General features: G+C 39.4%; 1 protein-coding gene across 2 annotated transcripts in view; it reads right to left on the reverse strand.

Moving 5' to 3' along the window:
* Nucleotides 1–15,262, reverse strand: part of Ash2l (ASH2 like, histone lysine methyltransferase complex subunit) — a 34,908-nt gene extending 19,646 nt beyond the window's left edge. The window contains exons 1-8 of one of the 2 annotated variants that reach the window (XM_027939316.3): nt 15,055–15,262; nt 14,152–14,218; nt 13,801–13,946; nt 9,988–10,076; nt 9,615–9,709; nt 5,850–5,945; nt 5,127–5,222; nt 210–285 (exon numbers count right to left, since the gene is read on the reverse strand). In XM_027939316.3, coding sequence (XP_027795117.1) covers nt 210–285; nt 5,127–5,222; nt 5,850–5,945; nt 9,615–9,709; nt 9,988–10,076; nt 13,801–13,946; nt 14,152–14,218; nt 15,055–15,242 — 853 coding nt within the window. In that variant the 5' untranslated portion in view covers nt 15,243–15,262. Of the gene's footprint in view, nt 1–209; nt 286–5,126; nt 5,223–5,849; nt 5,946–9,614; nt 9,710–9,987; nt 10,077–13,800; nt 13,947–14,151; nt 14,219–14,844; nt 15,011–15,054 lie in introns of those variants that run through there. The other variant, XM_027939317.2, reaches the window with a different exon arrangement.
* Between the last annotated feature and the right edge of the window lie 2,178 nt (nt 15,263–17,440).

A 17,440-nucleotide genomic window follows, 5' to 3' on the forward strand; every position in this document is an offset into this window, starting at 1 on the left:
TTGCTTCACATAAGATCAAACTGAGGTAAATTGAAAAAAGTTCTCCTCTATTACCATTTGCAAAATTCTTGTCTAGCTCCTAAAAATTAGATTTTAAGGATCTTAGTAAATACACAGGTTAAGAGAAAACCCAAAGAATGCCCAACTCTAGACACATGTAGATTCAACAGCTTAAAAATATTTCAACAGTAAGACATTTAAACACTTACCATTTAGATTCCCACTGGTAGACACAGTACTACTTTGTTTCTGGTTGTCATAAGCAGGACCAATGTTACTAAGATCCTGAAAGGAAAAATATCTAAATTAAAACAGGAGGCTAATCAAAAGACTACCAACCAAGAAAAAGAAAAGCCCAGGACCGGATGGATATACAGCAGAGTTTTACAAGAACTTTAAAGAAGAACTAATACCAATACTCTACAATCTATTTCAGGAGGTAGAAAAAGAGGGAGAACTTCCAAATTCATTCTATAAGGCCATATCACCCTGATTCCCAAACCAGATAAAGACACCTCAAAGAAAGAAAACTACAGACCAATATCCCTAATGAATTTAGATGCAAAAATCCTCAATAAAATTCTGGCAAATTGGATACAAAAACATATCAAAAAGATCGTGCACCATGATCAAGTAGGATTCATTCCTGAGATGCAAGGCTGGTTAAATATACGGAAATCAATAAACGTTATTCGATAGATGCAGAAAAAGCTTTCGATAAAGTACAGCATCCCTTTATGTTCAAAACACTAGAAAAACTAGGGATAACAGGAACTTACCTCAACATTGTAAAAGCTATATATGCTAAGCCTCAGGCTAGCATCATTCTAAATGGAGAAAAACTGAAGACATTCCCTCTAAAATCTGGAACAAGACAGGGATGCCCTCTCTCACCACTTCTATTCAATATAGTTCTCGAAATACTGGCCAGAGCAATTAGACAGACAAAAGAAATTAAAGGCATTAAGATAGGAAAAGAAGAACTTAAATTATCACTATTTGCGGATGATATGATCCTATACCTAGAAGACACAAAAGGGTCTACAAAGAAACTACTAGAGCTAATAAATGAATTCAGCAAAGTAGCAGGATATAAAATCAACACGCATAAATCAAAGGCATTCCTGTTTATCAGCGACAAATCTTCTGAACTGGAAATGAGGAAAACCACCCCATTCACAATATCCTCAAAAAAAAAAATAAAATACTTGGGAATCAACCTAACAAAAGAGGTGAAAGATTTATACAATGAAAACTACAGAACCCTAAAGAGAGAAATAGAAGATCTTAGAAGATGGAAAAATATACCCTGTTCATGGATAGGCAGAACTAACATCATCAAAATGGCGATATTACCAAAAGTTCTCTATAGGTTCAATGCAATGCCAATCAAAATCCCAACGGCATTTCTTGTAGAAACAGATAAAGCAATCATGAAATTCATATGGAAAAATAAAAGACCCAGAATAGCAAAAGCAATTCTAAGCAGGAAGTGTGAATCAGGAGGTATAGCGATACCAGATTTCAAACTGTACTACAGAGCAATAGTAACAAAAACAGCATGGTACTGGTACCAAAACAGGCGGGTGGACGGACCAATGGTACAGAATAGAGGACACAGAAACCAATCCACAAAATTACAACTATCTTATATTCGATAAAGGGGCTAAAAGCATGCAATGGAGGAAGGATAGCATCTTCAACAAATGGTGCTGGGAAAACTGGAAATCCATATGCAACAAAATGAAACTGAATCCCTTTCTCTCACCATGCACAAAAGTTAACTCAAAATGGATCAAGGAGCTTGATATCAAATCAGAGACTCTGTGTCTGATAGAAGAAAAAGTTGGCTACGATCTACATATTGTGGGGTCGGGCTCCAAATTCCTTAATAGGACACCCATAGCACAAGAGTTAAAAACAAGAATCAACAAATGGGACTTACTCAAACTAAAAAGTTTTTTCTCAGCAAGAGAAACAATAAGGGGCTGGGGATGTGGCTCAAGCGGTAGCGCGCTCGCTTGGTGTGCGTGCGGCCTGGGTTCGAGCCTCAGCACCACATACAAACAAAGATGTTTGTCTGCCGAAAACTAAAACAATAAATATTAAAAAAAAAAAAAAAGAGAGAGAAACAATAAGAGAGGTAAATAGGGAGCCTACATCCTGGGAACAAATCTTTACTCCTCACACTTCAGATAGAGCCCTAATATCCAGAGTATACAAAGAACTCAAAAAATTAAGCAATAAGAAAACAAATAACCCAATCAACAAATGGGCCAAGGACCTGAACAGACACTTCTCAGAGGAGGATATACATAATCAATCAACAAGTACATGAAAAAAATGCTCACCATCTCTAGCAGTCAGAGAAATGCAAATCAAAATGACCCTAAGATACCATCTCACTCCAGTAAGATTGGCAGCCATTAAGAAGTCAAACAGCAACAAGTGCTGGCGAGGATGTGGGGAAAAGGGTACACTTGTACATTGCTGGTGGCACTGCAAATTGGTGCGGCCAATTTGGAAAGCAGTATGGAGATTCCTGGGAAAGCTGGGAATGGAACCACCATTTTGACCCAGCTATTGCCCTTCTCGGACTACTCCCTGAAGACCTTAAAAGAGCGTTCTGTAGGGATACTGCTACATCGATGTTCATAGCAGCACAATTCACAATAGCTAGACTGTGGAACCAACTTAGATGCCCTTCAATAGATGAATGGATTAAAAAAATGTGGCATTTATACACAATGTAGTATTACTCAGCACTAAAAAATGACAAAATCATGGAATTTGCAGGGAAATGGATGGCATGAGAGCAGATTATGCTAAGTGAAGCTAGCCAATCCCTAAAAAACAAATGCCAAATGTCTTCTTTGATATAAGGAGAACAACTAAAAACAGAGCAGGGAGGAAGCGCATGCGAAAAAGATTAACATTAAACAGGGATGAGAAGTGGGAGGGAAAGGGAGAGAGAAGGGAAATTGCATGGAAATGGAAGAAGACCCTCATTGTTATACAAAATTACATATAAGAGGATGTGAGGGGAAAGGGAAAAAAAAAAATCAAGGGAGAGAAATGAATTACAGTAGATGGGGTAGAGAGAGAAGATGGGAGGGGAGGGGAGGGGGGATAGTAGAGGATAGGAAAGATAGCAGAATACAACAGTCACTAGTATGGCAATATGTAAAAACGTGGATGTGTAACCGATGTGATTCTGCAATCTGTATACGGGGTAAAAATGGGAGTTCATAACCCACTTGAATCAAATGTATGAAATATGATATGTCAAGAGCTTTGTAATGTTTTGAACAACCAATAAAAAACAACAACAACAACAAAACAACAAAAAAAGGAGGCTACATTCAGTAGTAGAGCACTTGCCTAGCATATGCAAGACTCTGGGTTCAATTTCCAGAACAACAAAAAGAGAATAAAAAGAAAAAGGAGGGGCCAGGCATGGTGGCACACATGCCTTTAATTCCAGCAATTTGGGAGGATGGGGCAGGAGGATTGTCAAGTTTGAGGGCAGCCTCAGCAGTTTATTGAGATCCTGCCACAAAATGAAAAATAAAAAAAGACTAGAGATATAGCTCAGTACTAAAGCACCCCTGGGTTCACCCCCTCACTCCGCGCAAAAAAAAAAAAAAAAAAAGAATGGTGATGAATGGCAATTAACCAATCAACTGGAGTAGAGGTAGAGGGTACATGGCAAATCAGAAAGCCTCTGACTGACTGAGATTGAAATCAGGCCTAGTATGCTCAGATCTTATTTTACAAGAGACAAAATCTGAATTTATGTGAAAACTCAAACTTTCAAAGATAGCAAATAAATCTTTAGTTACAGCTACTAAGAAAATTGAGGTAGATGGGGCTGGGGATGTGGCTCAAGCGGTAGCACGCTCGCCTGGCATGCGTGCAGCCCGGGTTCAATCCTCAGCACCACATACAAACAAAGATGTTGTGTCCGCCAAAAAATAAATAAATAAATATTTAAAAAAAAAAAAAAAAAGAAAGAAAATTGAGGTAGAAGGATTTCCTGAGCCCATGAGTGCCAGGCCAACCTGGGCTACATAGCAAAATCCCACTTCAAATCAGACACTTGAAAGTACAGCCCAAAGATCTGACTTACTTAGTTGCCACATGTGATCTCTGCCATTGAACAAAAAGTTAAAATTCTCTTTTTACTGCTATGCTAAACAAACAATATAAATTCTTTTTCACAATAATTTTTTCTTTACAGCATTGTTTTCAAGAGCAAAATCTCAGATAGCAGGAAAATCAGAAATAATTTGGAACCACACATTTATGCAATACTTGTGAAGAAATCAAAACGTTAAAAAAGAAAAATGATGCTGCATGTGATGGCACATGCCTGTAATCCCAGTGGCTCAGGAAGCTGAGCAGCAATGGGCGCAGTGCTAAGCAGCTCAGTGACACCCTGTCTTAAAATAATATACAAAAGAAGTCTGGGGATGTGGCTCAGTTGTTGTTGAGTGCCTCTGAGTTCAATCCCCAGTACCAAAAAAAGAAAAAGATGTATCAACAAAGTTTATTTGGCTGGAAATAGTGGCGCATGCCTGTAAACCCCAAAACTTGGGAGGCTGAGGCAGGAGGATCAGGAGTTCAAAGCCAGCCTCAGTAATTTAGCGAGCAACTCAGTTACATCCTATCTCTAAATAAAATACAAAATAGGGCTGGAGATGTGGCTCAGTTGTTGAGTGCCCCCGAGTTCAATCCCTGGTACTCCCAGGAAAAAAAAAAGAAATAAAACAAAAAGGGTGGTGGTTATAGTTCTGTAGTAGAGCACCCCTGGGTTCAATCCCTAGTACCACACATACACACACACAAAATACCATTTATTTGGAGTCCACATTTATAGGCATATACTGGCAATGTTATGTGGCAAATAAATAAACAAAATCTGATTCCCTACCTATGTGGCTTAAAATTAGAAAGAGAATAAAAAGCATATTTTTTTAAAATATTTTTTAGTTATACATGGGCACAATATCTTCATTTTGTTTATTTTTATGTGGTGCTGAGGATGAACTCAGGGTCTCGTTCGTGAGAGGCAAGTGCTCTACCACTGAGCCACTTCCCCAGCCCCAAGAAGCATGTTAATGTACCTGATCCAAAAGTCCAAATTTGGGGTAATCTTCTTCGGGGTCTTTACTTCCTGGATCAGGGTGTTCTTTCACCAAGAATACATCTCTTTCTTTACTCTAAAAGAAAACAGGACAGTAGTATTATTAATGGAAACTTTATACTTAAAGTATGGCAGAGGTGATCAATCACCAACTCCAAAAGAAAATAGGTATAGTTCCAAAAGGTAATATTGTTTTTCCCTCTCATTAGAAAATACATGACCATCAAAAAATTCAAACAAAAGAGAAACTTAAAGAGAGCCAATCTTCCCTCCGCCTCACCTATACTTCCACTCCCCAGGGATGAGCACTATCAACAGCTTGCTACTGATTTCTCCCCAGGAGTTCTCTTTAATTTTAGGGACAATGTTTAGAACAAAGTTTTTTGTTTTGTTTCAAATCAAAGAACAAAAATGGTCTCCGATTTTAATATAAATTTATAAAAATACAGTGAACAAAAGGTCTCACTATATGAAATTATTGTCAATATGAATGATATTCACTTAAGACAAAACAGGCAACTCACAAAGTTTACATGAAAAAACTACTAAAATTTACAGTTACCTAATCTCATAATTTCAAAAATTTAATATAAAATTACACATTTTCTTAGTAATCACATTATTTCAGTGAGACTAAACAGAATTTGTTACAAAGAACAGTGGTTTTCTAAATGTCAAGTCTAATCAACTTTAGTCTACTTACCATTGTTTTGACAATGTTATTTGGCCAAGTCATTTTCCCAGGTCTCTGTCTGGTTGTCATGCACTCCCAATATTTATCAATAAATGGTATAATATCCTAATTTTTAAAATAAAATATATTAAGACTTTTATAATTGCTTTCAAAGTTATGCTCACAAAACAGAGAAAACAGCATTTTCAAGACCTTCTTAGAATCAAAAGAAACATTCATGTTCAACTTTTTAATCAGCGAACAAATATTTAATTGCTTGGAAACAAGGTATAGATTATGAAATTTCAAACAAGTATACACAAATCTTAGTTATTAAGGCTTATAATCCAGTTGGAGGGGAAAATTCTGACATATTACCTTGATTATCAAAGGGAAAATGCCTCCCAAATTATTGTCTCCTGAGCTCTTATTTATTTGGTACTGGGATTGAGCCCAGGGGTGCTTAACCATTGAGCCACATCCCCAGCCCCTTTTATATTTTGAGATAGGGTCTCCCCAAGTTGCTCAGAACTTGCTAAATTGCTGAGGCTAGCTTTGAACTCATAATTCTACTATCTCAGCCTCCAGAGTCACTGGGATTATAGGTGTGCACCCCCCCCACTCAGCTTGAGCTCCTATTTCTTCTACTTACTTGAGACATCTTCTGGACATCAAAACTTTTTGGAACTAAAATATGCAACTCTGTATATTACCTCAAAAATATGCAAAGCAGAATCTATCTTTGCTCTTAATACCTATCATAAATAACTCAGAAAAAAACTTTGACACCCTAAAGATATCCTTGTCTCTTCTTTCACAACCCCCACATCTAAAGTCACCAAATAAAATTTTAAATTTCAGAAACTTCACACCAATCAGACCTCCCTCCTTTCCATCCCTAGTAAAAGTACAGTATAAAGATCTGATTAAGATTCTTTGTGGTACTAATGACTGAACTCAGTTCAATTACAATTACAAGATGGATCAGGTGATCCATCACTAAACTACATCTCCAGCCTCTCTTATTTTTTATTGAGACAGGGTCTCACCAAGTTGCTTAGGGTCTTGCTAAATTGCCAAGGCTGGCCTTGAACTTGCAATCCTCTTGCTTCAGTCCCCAGAGTCTCTGGGTTACAGGAATGCGCGATCACACCCAGTTCTAGATTTGATTTTCTCAGTTGCTAAATGTGATCTTACTTATGTGGCGCCAAACAATATCTGACCTTAATCTGCTATCAAATTTTCCCCATATTAGAGTACCTTCAAAGTCTCACACTATCAGCTAACACATGAAAACATATCTTCAAAGGCTGAATCAGAGAAAGTCCAAGGGAAGCCTGAAATAGTATATATATTGCTCCCAAATGTAAGAATTCAAAAGTTGATTAGGAGGGACTGGGTTTGAGGCTCAGTGGTAGAGCACTTGCCTAGCATGTGTGAGGCACTGGGTTCAATCCTTAGCACCTATAATCCCAGTGGCCTGGGAGGATGAGGCTGGAGGATCACAAGTTCAAAGCCGCCCTCAACAATTTAGCTTGACTATCACAAAATTAAAAAAAAAAAAAAAAGGTCTGGGACTGTTAAGTACCCCTGGGTTCAATCCCTTGTAGAAAGAAAAAGAAACAAACAAACCAAACAACCAACCAACCAATCTGATGGGGATATGTCAAAAAGTTTCAGTAGTCAGTGTGATAAAGCTACATTGATCAAATCTGGGATAATGTATAAGAAATCTAATAACAGACTACAATACAGTCCTGTGTTATTGTTCCTGACAATTGTGCCATGAACCAAACAATATAAGATTAAGTCAAGCATAAGGGAAAATGAGGCAATTAATGGGCTAGGTAGGCATCAGAAGCATGAGGTTGCTGTCAGTTTACACAACATACTGTTTTACAATCTACTTTTTGAGGAGGCTGGGGGCAGTACTAGGGATTAAACCCAGGACTTTGTGCATGCTAGGCAAGCACTCTACTTGAGCTACATCTCCATCCCAAAATAGTGGTATACTCTAAAATAACGATAAAATCTGGGCATTGTGGCTATAATCTCAGCTACTTGGAAAGCTGAGCAAAGAGGATTGCAAGTTCAAGGCCAAACTTGACAATGTAGCAAAACCTTACCTCAAAAAGGGTTGGGGATGTAGCTCATGGGTAGTGCACCCCTGGGTTCAATCCCCAGTGTCATAATAAATCAATGAATTAAGATAAATTATGATAAAAACTATAATAAATACATAAATCAGTAACAGTGATTTATTATCAAGTATTATGTACTGTACATAACTGTGCTATACTTCTATATAACTGGCAACATAGTTATATATGATATATATATCATTTTTGTTACTATGATCACTATATTTGTTTACACGAGTATCACCACAAACAATTGTCTAGATGCTTCAAAATTTTAAATGTCAAAGTAGACACTTTACATTGTTCATCAAAAGTAAAATAAATGGGTAAAGAACTTGTTTTAGATAAAAGACAAACATATTATAAGGTGTATTCTTTTTTTATTTTTTAATTTATTTTTTAGCTTTAGGTGGACACAATATCTTTATTTTACTTTTATAAATAAAAATGGTGCTGAGGATCGAACCCAGTGACTCCTGCATGCCAGGTGAGTACTACTTGAGCCATATCCCCAGCCCCAAGGTGTGATCTTAATTGGATCCTGGATAGAGGAAACTGTGAAGGATATTAAGCAACAATAATATAGAGACATTCACATAATCACCTCCTGATTTGATATACTGAAAAACACATTTCCTCTGTAACATTCTGGTCTAAAATATTTAACCTGGCGGGCATGGTGGCACACGTCAATAATCCTAGCAGCTCAGGAGGCTGAGACAGGAGGATTTTGAGCTCAAAGCCAGCCTCAGCAAAAGCAAGGCGCTAAACAACTCAGTGAAACACTGTCTTTATTAAAAATACAAAATTGGGCTGGGGTTGTAGCTCAGTGGTTGAGTGCTCCTGAGTTCAATCCCTGGTACCAAAAAATAAATAAATAAAAACAACCTGAAGCCAACCATGAGGAAATATCAGATAAATGTAGACTGAGGAATATCATACCAAATAATTATCTAGACCCTTCAAAATTTTAAATGTCAGAGCAGACACCTCCCCACTGTCTGTCAAAAGTTAAATAAACTGGTAAAGGATCTCTTCTTAGATTAAAGATAAAAAATAATTATAACTAAATGGAAGGTGAGATCCCTGGAGAGAGGAAACAAAGACGAATATTAAGAAAACAATAATGTTGAGAAACATGAATAAGATTAGATAATATTACTGCATCATCAACATTATTATTTTTTTACTATGATCACTATATTGTACTTTTACAACAGAATACTGGGTAAGCAAAATAGCTATAATTTTGCCTCATATAGCTTAGGGGGAAAATATAGATATGGAGAGAAAAAGCAATGTGGCAAAATATTAACAAAGGTTAATGTCCCCGAGTTCAATCTCCAGTACCAAAAAACACCACAAAAGCCAAATTAGGCAGAGAAGATTTACCTCAGACCTGATTATTATGGAATAGACAGCTGTTTGTTTCTGTAAGGCAACCAAAAGTATTTAAGTATTCACAATACTAATAGTCAAGCCAAGTAGCATATACTAAGAAATTAGTAAATGATATAAAATAAAAAACAAGGTAACAACTGAATTTATATAGTCTTACTCATAAAAACTGGCTAGAAAGTACTTATTGTTAAAGAGTGTTAGAAGTCCCATCTGAATCTATGGCATAATTGCAATCATGTTAATCCATTTCTACCTTATCTTTGGAGAACATTGTTTTTGGATGTTCATCCTGTGTTCGAGACTGCCATGTTAGGTTGGCCAAAGCACTAAGGCACATTTCCTTTAAATCTATAAAAAACAAAAAGGAAAAAAGCTATCTATAAAATTACATTTCTGTCACCAAGGGAATACTCAACAAAATGGTTCACAAGATACAATCAGAGTTAGAGCAGCTTTAAAAAGCAGAATTATTATTTGATCTAAAATGGGTGACAGCAATTATTCAGACCTAAACCACAACTGGATTCTACCAGCTATGATGTAAAGGTCTTCTGAGTCTGCTAAGCCCAGACCCCTTTTCTTTTACAGTGAACAATCATTTTGAAATACTCTAGAGTTGTTCTTACTTGCTTGCTTCCGGAGGAAATAAGTATTTCCACTATGATGGCACACGTTGCAATGGAAACTGTAGTTGGTCATGAAAGGGAGACAGGATCTGTGGATTAGCCAAATTATACACATCAGTGAACTTCTGAACACACATTTCTTTATGAGACGTAAATCAATATGAATTCTTTCTCCTTGGTGCAGTTATATAAAAATATTAATATATTAATTGCTCTTAAAAATGTAAAATGGCCAGGTGAGGTGGTGCACAATTGTAATCCCAGAACTTGGAAGGCTGAGCAGAAAGATTAAAAGTTCAAGGCCAGCCTCAGCCACTTAGCAAGATCCTGCCTCAAAATTTAAAAAATATAAAAAGGACTGGGGAAGTACCTCAGTGATAAAGTGCCCCTGGGTTACATCCCCAGTCACAACAAACAAACAACAGCAATTAAAAAAAAAATGCAAAGTAATAATCGACAAAGAAATGAGGATTGTATTTTCTACAAATATCAGGAAAAATAAATAAAACATTATCTACCACAGTGGACAATGCAGCACCTAAAAATTCTAACTGGCACCTTGTCCATGTTAGATATCTTTTTTTGAGCACATCAAGAGTTCACCAGACCAGCTGCAGAAGACAAAGTAGTCTAAGACATAGTTCTTTAAAGTGTCAATAACATCACTGGAAAGGGCAGACAGAATTATGAAAAGATTTTTCAGGCAGACAACAATCACAAAACATCTGCTTAATTACCAGTTGAATTCTACATATGATAATATAGTCCATAAGAGTTCGAAGGACCCAAGTAGTACACTCAGGTTTAGGAATTAGAAAAATTTGTCAAGGACGGTTTAAGAACTGAATTTGAAAAGATGAGTGATTTTTGGACAGATGAACTACAGGTAGGGATGAGAAAATTCAAGTTAGGAGGAGGGGGCAAAGGGGCATAAAGAAGTCTGTTTAGGACAGGATGTGTCCAGGATATGATAAAAAATAAATAAAAAAAAAAGGCATGAGCAATTCTCAAAAACAAAACTCTGGAACCAGCCTAGGTGTCCCTCAAAGGATAATGGAAAAAGAAAATGTGGTATGTGTATATAATGGAGCTTTATTCAGCCATAAATAAAAACTAAATTGTTGGGCATGGTTGATACATGCCTGTAATCCCAACGGCTCTGGCAGCGGAGGCAGGAGAATTGTAAATTCAAAACCAGCTTTAGCAATTTAGTTGAGACCTTTTCTCAAAAAATTAAAAAGGACTGAGCATGTGTCTCAGTGGCCAAGTGCCCCTGGGTTCAATCACTAGTACCCAAAATTTTAAACATTAAAAAAGAAAGAAAGAAAGAAAAAGAAAGGAAGAAAGAAAGAAAGAAAGAGAGAGAACTAGATCATTTGCAGAAAAACAGATGGAACTTGAGGAGAATGTTATGTTAAGTGAAATAAGCCAAACTTGCCAGGTGTTACCACACCTATAATCCCATGTAAATGCACACACATAATCCCAGCAGCTCTGGAGGCTAAGGCAGGAGGATCCAGAACTCAAAGCCAACCTCAGCAATTTAGGGAGGCACTAAGCAACTCAGTGAGACCCTGTTTCTAAATAAAATATAAAAAAGGGCTGGGGATGTGGCTCAGTGGTTGAGTGCCCCTGGGTTTAATCCCAGGTACCAAAAAAAAAAAAAAAAAAGAATCCTAAAAGCTGAGTTTGCTGGCAGAAGGCCTGCCTCTTTGAAGGCAGAGAATAAGAAGGTAGTGGGAGGAGAAAGACTGAATGTGGTAGAGATGTTGGTTTTGGAAATTACAGTGGGACAATGGGAAGGAAAGACTGAATATGACAGAGATATAGGAGATAACAGGGGAAACAGATGCACTAAAGAAAGGAAGTGAGTGGTAATTGTACTGGATGACTGGAAAAGCTGAGCAAAGAGAGAGCTGGGTGGTTGTTTTTGCAGTACCAGGAATTAAACCTAGAGCCTTGGGTATGCTATGCAAGTGCTCTACCATTGCGCTATATCCGGAGCCCCTAGAAGCTTAGTCTCACAAAGTAAAAGGAACAAAACAAAAGACCTTTAGTAAAAATGGTTTAAGTTGAAACATAATGTCACATTTACCTTGAACTCAAGCTAACTTAGGGTTTCCCCTAAAAAAAGAAGGTTCCCAAATATGTGCTATTTACCAGATACCACTCAAGAAATTTAAGATTTTTTTTTTTTTTTGGTACTGAAGACCAAAACCAGAGTACTCTACCACTGAGTTATGTCCCCACCTCTTTTTATTTTTTGAGACTGATTCTCACTAAATTGCCCAGGCCATCTCAAACTTCTGATCCTCCCACCTTAGCCTCCTGAGTCACTGGGATTACAGGCCTAGAACTTCAATTAAGCATTATGATAAACTCAATTATAGAAGGCATAGCTTCACACTAAAGATACATAGTTATTTTAAAACAAAAACAATTAGGTTTCAGAGAAACTTTTTTTTTTTCATATCCTGTTAGCTTATATTCTCTCTGGCATAAAGATAATCCATCCCATGTAGGTGGCTTTAGGTATGATTTCTCAAATTCAGGTACAAAGTAGTCTCTCCAAAGTTACCAGAACTTTGAACTGTGGTTTGATTCATTCTTGGTTTGCTCCTACTTATCCCTCCAGTAAATTTCCATTACTAGGCTCTGAGGCCTTTCTAACTAGCCAGACTTGCTGAAGCTGTGTGTTTTCCCTAGTGATCTTTTAACTAAGATCAACTCTTCCTCATCTCTCAGTATTTTTCTTTCTTTTTTAAACACTCTATCTTAGGTCACCACTCACATGTTAATTGTACATTAGCATTTCTAAAACTCACTTTAACTTTTTTAACAGTCAAGCATACAATAAATTATAAAAGAAGGTATTTTTCAGAACATTTAAGGGGAATCAACTAAAGAAAAATGTAGCCTTCTTATTTTGAGATAGAATTATTTAAATTTATTAGCAATAATATGGGCCATAAAAAATATTACTGAGGGCTGGGCAAGTGACTCAGGGTGCTTGCCTGGCACGTGTGAGACCCTGGGTTCAATCCCCAGTGCAGCAAAATAAAAAACAACAACCAAAAAAAAACTTTTACTGAGAGCCAGTAACAGTGAGTCAGTAATGCTCACCTGCTAGCTGTTGATCAAGTCCCCAGAATAAGAAGCCTTTCATTCTCCCCCTTTTATATCAATCATAATATGATTTTAATTCATTAGAAGAGGTGCATGTCTAGATACAGGTTTTGCTGAGGAGACAGCACAAGATACCCAAAGGAATGAGTTAGAAGTAAAAAGGCTGGCTCAGGCATGAAAAGCACTGACCATCTCAGAGAGAGAGAGAGAGAGAGAGAGAGAGAGAGAGAGAGAGAGAGAGAGAGTGTTTGCTGGGTATCAAACAAAGGTCCTGTGCATTTTAAGCATGCATTCTTCACTGAGGTACATTCCCAGTTCCTCAATTTTTTGACAATGGGCTTTATCCACCATATACACCAAATCCTTTCTAAAAAATCCAAAACACCCAATACAAGGCTTAAATGATACTGTCTCATATTTGCTTATATAATACTTTCCAACTGCAAAATTTTATTTCTCAATCAAATTGTAAGCCCAAAATCAAGAGACAAAATCCACTGGCATGCCCTCAATAAGTAGAAGATATGCTAAGGGAATTAAAACAATTCCTTATTCAATATCCTATTCACTATATAGGGGTTAGGAGACAGGAAATATATGCATTTATTTTGCCTACAAACTATCCAACTATTGAACATGCTGAGATTTACTTTAGAAATAAATTCTTACAAGAGTAAAAGTACTCACGAAGTATCTATGCCAAAGGTGTCTGCTGTGAACCATTTTGTACATATCCCACACTGCAATTCCACCTCTCCCAACTGTCGGCAGTTTTCTTCATCCACGGAGCCTGCCTGAGTATCCATCACCTCTGAAGTATCCCCAGCACCTTCCTGTGAAATCAGAACAATTAGAATCAAATTAAGTTGGCTTGACTGCATTTTTGGTTCACTTAAAAATTTAAAAACAGGGGCTGTGGATGTAGTCCAGTGGCACAGTACTTGTGTTGTAAGCACAAAGCCCTGGGTTCAATCCTCAGCACCACAAAACAAAACAAAATTTATTTTGCCTCGCAAACATCCAGAAAGAAATACTTACTAGTGTATCTTTTCCATTAGAGGATTCTGTCTCCAAACCACCACTTACATCAACCAAGTTTGCATCCCTGTAAGATAATGAACGCACTCAAGTAAGAATTTTCAAGAGAAACAAACCTCACAATGCCAAGTCCCAAAGATGATCATCAAAACATGGCTGAGCTGGGTGCGGTGGCGCACGCCTGTAACCCCAGCGGCTAGAGGCTGAAACTGAAGGATCGCAAGTTCAAAGCCAGCCTCAGCAATTTAGCGAGGCGCTAAGCAACTCAGCGAGACCTCTTCTCTAAATAAAATACAAAAAAGGGCTGGGGATGTGATTCAGTTAAAGCGCCTCTGGGTTCAATCCCCGTTACAAAATAAAAGAAAATACAGTTAAACTGGATCTGGACTGGATGCCCAGGATTACTATTAGGATACTAGGAAGAATGTGGTCAAGACAGACGAAGGTTCTTAGAATACTGAGACGTCTACTCGGGCAACCCAATTAGACAAGTCTGGATGAGCTGGTCCTAGGTGAGATTCACAGAGATGCAATTCTCCCACTCTGTTGCCGAAAGGACCGTTACTTTTCCCAGTCTGGCACTGCAAAGTGATTTCCTTCCTGGAGTATTTGAGGATCTCCTGCAGGAAAAGAGAGCTAACAGCCTTCTATGGGGTACGGAGCCAAAGACAGGACAAGGTGCTCGGCTCTTACCTAACGAGAAAGGTGAGCAAAGGGGCGTGGCCTTAAATAGAGTTCGGAAAGGAAGCGCCAAGCCGAGGGCGGGATTACCCTCGTAGAGGGGGCAGGGAAAGTCGAGCCGTTGGCCTCAAGGTCCAGGTTCTGAGAGCGCGGGTAGGAGAGTTCCCGGGAGCCGCGGGATTGCGAGAGAATTCTGTGTCCTCAGGCCGCAGGACGCCTTACCCGCTTTCAGCCTCTCCAGAACTAGGCTCAGTCGCCGGAGCAGCAGACGTCCCCTCTCCGGCCGGAGTGGCTGCTACCGCTGTCACCGGTTTCGTTTCTCCCTCTTCTGCCGTTATTGCATTTGCTGCCGCTACAGGGCCAGGTCCGGAACCCGCTCCCGGGCCGGGTCCGGTTCCCGCCGCCGCCATTACTGCCGCCTCCCAGTCTTCTCGCGAGAACACTTCTGCCGTATCGCGCGAGCTGCTGCCTGGTTCTGTACTCTTCAAGTAGTAAAGCCCACTGGGAGGTCCACCACTTGCCAGAGGACTATGCAGTCCAGACCTAGCCGCTTTAAGGACAGGCGGGCGGGGCCGCGGCCCCTGCGGTTGTCGTTGTTAGCGCCAAGTGAAGGCGGAGGAGGCTCGTTAGTGTGGTTAATAATAATATTTACTACATTTCAGGGATGAATGCTGCGTGGCTAAGACTGGACGTCACAATGCAGAGGAGGTGCCAGCTTGTAAATGCTGCTCGCCATTTAATGTGTGAGGACGAGCGCTCACTGCCCGGGCCTAGTGTACTTTGTTGTACTGCCTAGTGGTCTGCCACTTTGAGCACGTTTCCAGATGACCTTTAGAGCTGGGATTATAGAGACTAATTGCAGAGCCCAAGCGAGAGTGAGTGTAGTGTCCAGGCGGGAGAGACCAGGCGTAATGTGTGCACTAGAGGTTCCAAGCAGCTTATTGTGAAAAGAGGAAAACGAAGGCCCGGACTCAGGGAGCCCGGTAGTAGAGGTCTTCGTTTAGAAAAGTTTGGTGCTTAGCGGGGAGTGGGTGGGGGACGGACTCAAGAATTTGATAAATCATTGTCAGTAGCTGGTAGTTGAGATCACTGGAGTGAATAGAAGCGCATTCGGAGTCAAGTCTCCAAACTCGAGGTTATAGACCTCTAGGAATATTGGGGCCAGAGTTTTCAGGAAAACAGAGTTTAGATAGATCCCATTTTCTTAAAAAGTTGCCAAAGGATACACTGTCCTCTCACTTTACAGAAAAAGACCTGCTGGGCACGATGGTACACACCTGTAGTCACAACTACTCAAGAGACTGAAGTAGAAGCATAGCAAGTTCAAGAGCAGCCTGGGAACTTTATACTAGACCCTTTCTCAAAAAGGGGGGGCGGGGCTGGGCAGGGCTAGGGAGGGAACTCAGTGGTTGAGTGGGTAGAATGCTCTTGGGCTCAATCCCAATACAAGGGAGGCTCCAAGGCAGACCCAGTTAGTAGTCTACACTGGAGATAGTAAAGTGGTCTTAATGTCTTTACCAAGACTTCTCAGTGTGTCCAGAATAGGTTGTTCTCCAGCCTGGCACGGTGGCAACGCCTGTAATCCCAGTGGCTCCAGAGGCTGAGGGAGAAGGATCAGGAGTTCAAAGCTAGCCTCAGCAAAAAGCAAGGCATTAGGCAACTCAGTGAGACCTTGTCTCTAAATAAAATACAAAACAGGGCTGGGGATGTGGCTCAGTGGTTGAGTGTCCCTGAGTTCAATTCCTCAGTACCAAAAACAAAAAAACAGAATAGATTGTTCCTGGTTGTGCCCCAAAGGAAGATGCCTGCCTTGCATTCTTGCCCATCTGTTCCCCTACAATGCCCACATTCTGCTGCTGGATGTGACTTATGTAAACTGAGCCCATCTTCTCTCCTTACCAGCAGGGTGTCCAGTTGCCATCCAGATCCTTGGTGTCCTGAACAATGAATTCAGCAGGCACACAAGTAACAAGCAAAGTACAGATTTATTGATGGTGAAAATGGAAGTTGCCCTCAGCCAAGTCAGAGAGAGGCTCGAGGCCTGGATGTCTGGAAATTAGTGTTTTGAATACTGACCTGTGAGGCAGTCTCTTCACTTTATGGACCTGATTGAAGACTTTACCCCATTTGCCCCCATTGGTTACTTTATGATACCTGATTAGAATATTGTCCAGTCCACCCCACCATTGGTTACTTTAGAAAACCTAATTAGAATAATGTCCAATTTACTTCCATTGGTCATTTTAAAATACCAAAACTATGGCAGTTGTTGTTATGGTGATAAGCAGTCAATGGTAGGAGTTGTCATGGTAATGTGACTTACTCTAAACAAGGATATGACTTTTCTCCCTGTCTTGTCATCCAGTGGCATCCTTCTTATATCTGCCTCCACCATCTTGGTGTCCCTGAACTCCTACCTAACATAACACCCTCACTTTCCCTTGGGCCTCTCCTGACTCAAGCATACTTCTCCTTGAAGGGTGCATGCAAAGGTTAGCAAAGCACCAGGATGAAGTTTATAAAATTGCTGTTCCCATTCCAAAGAAAGGGAAAGCATTTCACAATAGAATTGGGGGAAGTTTGAATGCTTGTACTCAGGCACATGTCA

Source organism: Marmota flaviventris, chromosome 3, assembly GCF_047511675.1.
Source record: "Marmota flaviventris isolate mMarFla1 chromosome 3, mMarFla1.hap1, whole genome shotgun sequence".
Lineage (NCBI taxonomy): Eukaryota > Metazoa > Chordata > Mammalia > Rodentia > Sciuridae > Marmota > Marmota flaviventris.